Genomic DNA, 6602 nt, shown 5'->3' with positions numbered 1-6602 from the left:
ATTTAGTATATTTTATGTTTAACTGTTAAATTCATGAGTGTATCAGTGGACCCTGTATGAAGATAAAAGTTCAGTGTGTGTACTGGTTAATCTGTGGTCTGCCTCAGATAAAGTAAAAGATCATAAACCTGCGTTCACTGCTTAGTGCCCCTATATGAACACTGCACCAACCCATAATAACTGTAGCACAGAAGACACTGCCTCTCTGCTTCAGTGCACATAAGTCAACCATGAGACTGGTGCTACCTAACCCAGGGCTGGATCTCCGGATCTCCAGCTATGAGGATCTGGACAGGATCGAAAAAGAGGAGGCAGAAGGGAGCGACCGGCCCAAATGGGACAACAAAGCCCAGTACATCCTCACCTGTGTGGGCTTCTGCATCGGACTTGGGAACGTGTGGAGGTTCCCTTACTTGTGTCAAAGTCATGGAGGAGGTAAGGACAGACAGGGTTGGGATTTATATTAGTTTCAGATTGATTTGTTATATGATTGAAAAAGAACTTAGTCGATAGTTGAAGTAAACGGGAGTCAAATTTATCGTTATCATATGGGAATAAAATGAGCTTGTCACTACTTTAAATAATTGACAATGGCAGTTCAGTCCAACTCGTCACGGCTAAATCAGAACAGATTGAGTGACTGAAGCCAGACTTCTTTGTTTTAGTCTTAGTTCTTGTCAGACTTTGGATGGAAATAAAAATAAAATATATATAAGTTTTGAGGAGCAAAAGTCACATTCTAAGTTGTACATTAAAACAACCTTTGACGTGCAATAATGTAGGAAACAATTGCATGCTTTTAATTATGATTATAAATGTCACTGTTGTGGTGTAGGCTAGAGGCCATACGGTCAAAAATTAGCCGGTCCTCGAAACATCTCCTGTCCCGATACCCAATCGGATGTCGATTTGATTTTGATGGCAAGCTTAATGTTACTAATCTAGACCAAAGGGCGATTCTTGAGGTAATCTTTGCAGTGCTGTGTAGTAGACCCTTTATGGAGCTTTCCAAGTATGCTCCCTCATGTTAAAACATAACCAGGCACCTATAGTAATTTTCATATATGCTTTTCTCTGACAATTTGCAGCACAGAAATATCTGAACAGTTAAATTATCTGTTTTAATTTAACCAAAATCAATTGTCCTTTGAGCCTGAAGACAAAATAAATAAAGTTAAATATATCACTTATTCAAGGCAGAATGATTCTTAAAAGTATGAGGTCCTCTGGGGTAATGATTAATCTTTGGCTTGACATTTAGGCCAAACACTGGTCACATGTACGTTGGCTTGATTTAAATTCGAAGAATTCGAAGAAGCTGTACAGCAAATGTTTACGTGTGTGAGTGTGTGTGTTAAGTGGGTCAATGCTATTCTTTTAGAACTCAGCACAAAAGAGGACATGAATATTGGAAAAACAATGAACTGTTGTTTTATTGTGACTCTTTAAGTTGAGGAGTCAACCACTGTCCATATTCCATGTCATCAGGTACAGTAATGTGATGATACAATGACACATGGGCTACAACACAACACAAATGATGAAGTTAAGTCTGCTTTATGGGTTTAAATTTTTTTTTGTAAAACAAAATCATATTACAAATGCATAAATGTTGCCGTTCACAGTTTTTTGTAATGACAAATCTGTCACCTTTGAGTTTATATGATAGATAAAACATAACTGGTATAATCTATAACTTATTTATAAGCTATAAGCTATCATTAACATATTATGTCATGTTTTAACCCTGCCCACTTTCCCACAGGCAAGATAGTATCATTATAATTACACATCCTGTGTCCAAAATCTATCAAAACATCAGCACAATGGTGATAGTGACGGATAGCTACATGGGTCCCAGCTTAGGCCTGGGCAGCAAACAATGTTTATATTAACCAGCTGATGTTTAGAAGGTACATAACAGTGTCAACATAATTATGAGGTAGGAATTCATATATTTATTTGTAATTGTGTCGTCACAAGTTCTGTTTGTAAGTGTAAGAAAACTCAAAATACGAGAAATTTGGTGAATGCGACAAGTTCTCCTAAATCACGCACATGCAACTAAATAACAACAGTGTTCAAAGTGAACAAACCGTTCTTGCATGAGAAGCAGGGTTTACCATGATCAACAGCTTCGTTTAGCAAGTTTAACAATCAGCACAAGACCTAACTCCTCAGGAACTTCCAGGAGGAGCTGGAAAACACTGCCCGAGGGGAAAGGGCTGTATGGGCTACCAATATAGAAACCGCAATGATCGATGGACATAATGTTTACAGACTTAATGGGTAAAATCCCAAAATTCAAACCAACAATCCCTTATGTTCTTCAAGGTGCCTTCTTGATCCCCTTCCTCATTCTTCTGGTGCTGGAGGGAATGCCGCTCCTGCTGCTGGAGTTCGCCATTGGCCAGCGTCTAAGGAAAGGCAGTGTAGGAGTGTGGAGGTCCATCAACCCTTATCTGACTGGTATTGGTACGTAAACCAAGCTCAGGAGCTAAAGTGATTCTCTGGCTTCCTGATGAATGTTTTGACAGTTAATTATGTTGTTTCTCAGGTATAGCCTCCATGCTGGTGTCCTTCTTGGTTGGACTGTACTACAACACCTTAATAGCCTGGATCCTATGGTATCTCTTCAATTCTTTTCAAAGCCCACTGCCTTGGACCCAGTGTCCTCTCAACGACAACAGGACAGGTATTTGAATATACACAACTTTATAATGCATGCACAGTAAAAAAGTGGCTGAATTGTGCATGTACATTGTTTTGTCCCTGCAGGATTTGTACCCGAGTGTCAAGAGAGCTCCACTGTGGATTACTTCTTTTATCGAGTGACTCTGAATACATCAACCTCTATCGCCGAATCAGGAGGAATCCACTGGCCCATAGTCCTGTGCCTGTTAGCTGCCTGGTCAATAGTCGCTATCTGCTGCATAAGGGGGATTAGCACTTCTGGCAAGGTTGGTTGAAACTGTTTTATTAGCCTTAACAAACCTCTACAACCATCTAGTTTCCATGAGAACAGTGGTATGTACTTGAAATATATCATACTTCTCAGAATGTGTATTGTGAGAGATAGCCAGTTGTTGATAAAAGCAGGCTTCTCAAGTCTGCCATCGAGACAGCTGCTGCCAGCAAATATCAGCTGTAGATGGATAGACAATTAAAGATAAGGTTGTTAAACCTGAAGGAAAATCTGTCTACTCTTTGGAAATATGCAACCGAAACATCCCACCCACTCCCAGACGCCCATTCGTCACAGCCACGCCCCCAAAACACATGAACGCGCTCTGCAACAGCTTGAAGCAAATTCTTTCATAACTCGGAAGATTCCAGCTGACTCATTCATCCCCGAACCTTTAAAGGATTATTATGCGCCCAAAGATTAATGTCTAATCAAAGTTAGTATTTTTGAAAATAAATAGACAAAACCAAACTTCCAAACTTGACAAACATTATTTTCATGGAATGCACTTTGCTTTAAACATGGAATCCTAAACTTGTGAAGCCTTGCACCTGTATTGATGTCTTGGGGAAGGGTTTTAAGAAATAATCATTTATTTTGTATTACTGAAAATACTTCAGACTGATTTCCATGATCAATTACTCCATGTTTTCTTGTCGTGACCTCAGGCAGTGTACGTCACTGCCATCCTGCCGTACATAGTGCTCACCATCTTCCTGATCCGAGGACTGACTCTTAAAGGAGCCCTGAGCGGAATCACGTTCCTCTTCACACCAGACGTACGTTTCAAGTATCGATAGACAAAAATAAAAAACAGTTGTATCTCACAGGTCAAAGCCAAATCACTATGTAAACCTCGTTCTTGCAGCTGGAGGAGTTGATGAAACCATTGACCTGGTTGGATGCAGGTGCCCAGGTCTTTTACGCCTTTGGTTTGGCATGGGGGGGCCTCATCTCCTTCTCAAGCTACAACCCTGTTCAGTAAGAGACATTGAGAAGATCTGTTGTGTTTAATAACCACATAGCAGTTTAAGTCTTATTTAGCTCAGTTTAATTAATATAAGAAGATTCTATTGTCAGACCTGATGAGTCCTGAAACTTGTGTCTGTTCTCCTTAGCAACAACTGCATGCAGGATGCTGTGATCCTGTCTGTGGTAACTGGCTTCACCTCAGTCTATGCTGCCATGGTCACCTACTCCATTATCGGCTTCAGGGCCACTGAGAAATATGACAACTGTATCAGTGAGTGAGTACCGTTAATATCAAGGTTTAGAACGAGTCAAGTAGACCTTTTGGATAATTGATTATGAAAAAAATATATAACAATGCATTTTATGTAAATTAATCTCAAACCTGTAAAAACACTAATCGTCCTTTCAAGACCTTTATGCACATTACTCAAATTAATATGTATTATAAAATATTTGATTATTGTGGGTACGCTAATGTGCTTAATTTAACATTATACCTGCAAAATACCAGAGTAGTATTTATTTTTCTTCATATTCTTATTTTTTGAAAACTACTCAGTCTGCTAAAGCCTCATATTAGCTTAAGCTATACAATATTTCAAATCACATTAATGGGCTAAACCAAGCATGGTTTCTATAATTTAAAGTAACACTAGAAATAGGTCACTCCACAGTAAGTATGGACAGGAGGAAAGATTACAGTCAGCATAGATTGTTTGAATATATTGGCCTTTTAATGTTGAATTGAGATAGACCTGAAAAATCTGAACCTATTCTTCAATGTTTCCTCGGGTAATGTGTTGCTATATAGAAAGCCATCATTTGATACGATTTTTGGCAATTGTTCAAAAGTCTATTTTAGTCAATCTGTTTTATTCATCATCGACAGTGTTGAGTTACACAATATGTCATTAGTCGGTGCTCAATCATTCAGAAATGCAGCACCAGAGAGAATAAAGCTGCCAAGAAGAAGATAAAGACTATATAAGACGACAACAAATGCATGGTTGGTAAACTGTGACGTGTGTTTTCAGAAACATCATGACATTATTAAACCAATTCAATCTTCCTGAGGACAACGTCACTTCAAGCAACTACGAGGCAGCGTTCAATCATCTCAACAGCTCCTATCCTGACGTTGTTCTTGGACTGGACATCAAAACGTGTGACATACAGACGCTTCTCAGTGAGGTAACGTATCTAATATCTATCAGGTTGCTCAGTTGTTGTCGTTGTTTGCTCTTATCTGCATTGTGTCTGATGTGTGTTTGTCCAGGGAGTGGAGGGAACAGGTCTGGCCTTTATTGTGTTCACAGAGGCCATCACCAAGATGCCTGGTTCCCCCATCTGGTCTGTCCTCCTCTTCGTCATGCTGCTCTGCCTGGGCCTCTCGACCCTGTTTGGCAACATTGAAGGAGTAGTGGTCCCCTTAAAGGACCTGCACGTGTTCCCTAAACATTGGCCCCATGAAGCACTGACAGGTAACCTGGTCTTAACAGTCCACTCAGCCAGTTCTTCAGCGTTCCCTCTACTAAAGAAACATCATTCTTGTTTTTGTCCTTTGTGTGTTTCAGGCACAACGTGTTTTGTCGCCTTCCTCATCACCCTCCTGTTTGCGCAGCCTTCAGGACTTTACTGGGTCAATCTCTTCGACAATTTTGCCGGATCGGTTCCACTTCTCACCACTGGACTGTTTGAGATGATAGCTGTTGTTTACATCTACGGCATAGACAGGTTCGATATTTTTCGAACTATCTCTGCAACACGTCATCTTTTTGTGTGTTTGCTTTACATGATGATGTTGTTTGTAAAATGACTGTCGAGTAAAAGCCTCAGAAAGCGGTGCCGGTTTTTGAGCTAAATCTGAATTGGACAGTGGACGTACTGAGGACATGTGTTGCAGGATTGTATTTCAAATTTTTTATTAAAACCCTCCTGTGTGGCAGGTTCAATGAGGATATTAAGTTCATGACCGGACGTAAGCCCGGCATCTTCTGGCAGGTGTCATGGAGGTTCATCAGTCCTCTAATCGTCATGGTGATCTTAGTTTTCTACCTGGTGACCCAAGTTCAAGAGGAACTCACCTATTTGGTCTGGGACCCAAATGCGGTAAACACACCCACACACAAACACACACAATGTTCCCTCATTGCTTTTTCATGCTAAATACACTAACTGCAATGCTTTGTGTCTTATAGGTGGAGTTTCCATCTCTGGTGTCAACACCTTACCCTTCATGGATCAATGCAGTCGTCTTTCTATTGGCAGGCGTCCCTAGCGTGGCAGTGCCTGTGTATGCAGTGTGTAGACTGGTTCTTAACTGCTGCAAGAAAAGAGGGAAAAATTAGCCCGTAACTGACCTCAAAGGATTTAGTCATACACTTCAGAATGCAAGATGCAAGATTATTTAATTTGTCGGTGTTTTGTCTATTTGCATCTATACATGCTTTTCTTTGATATTTACGTATGTCGATGTTTTATTGACACACAACAGTAGAGTTGTAATATTTCTGCTGATCTTTTGTGCAGCTTTATGGTTCTGTATGACTGTGCGTTCTCTCCACACATATGATTTCTTGTTGTTTGGACTTTTCTTCCCTTAAATACAAAACTGATGTAGTTCTACATCCATGCATGCTTTTTGCTAATAGTGTTTAATGCAGGG

General features: G+C 40.1%; 1 protein-coding gene across 1 annotated transcript; it reads left to right on the top strand.

Annotated features, from left to right (window-relative positions):
- The first annotated feature begins 230 nt into the window (after positions 1–230).
- On the top strand, positions 231–6285 carry LOC128461784 (sodium-dependent neutral amino acid transporter B(0)AT1-like). The gene is made up of 12 exons (XM_053446894.1): positions 231–435; positions 2335–2475; positions 2558–2695; positions 2779–2960; positions 3634–3744; positions 3834–3946; positions 4084–4212; positions 4972–5128; positions 5214–5418; positions 5512–5671; positions 5884–6046; positions 6136–6285. The coding sequence occupies exons 1-12, from the start codon at positions 231–233 to the stop codon at positions 6283–6285; spliced, it is 1854 nt and encodes a 617-aa protein (XP_053302869.1).
- The last annotated feature ends 317 nt before the right edge of the window (positions 6286–6602 follow it).

The sequence above is a fragment of the Pleuronectes platessa genome, chromosome 18 (assembly GCF_947347685.1).
Source record: "Pleuronectes platessa chromosome 18, fPlePla1.1, whole genome shotgun sequence".
In the NCBI taxonomy this organism is placed as follows: domain Eukaryota; kingdom Metazoa; phylum Chordata; class Actinopteri; order Pleuronectiformes; family Pleuronectidae; genus Pleuronectes; species Pleuronectes platessa.
Note: the sequence above shows the minus strand (reverse complement) of the source record. Positions and strands in the feature narration are given on the sequence as shown.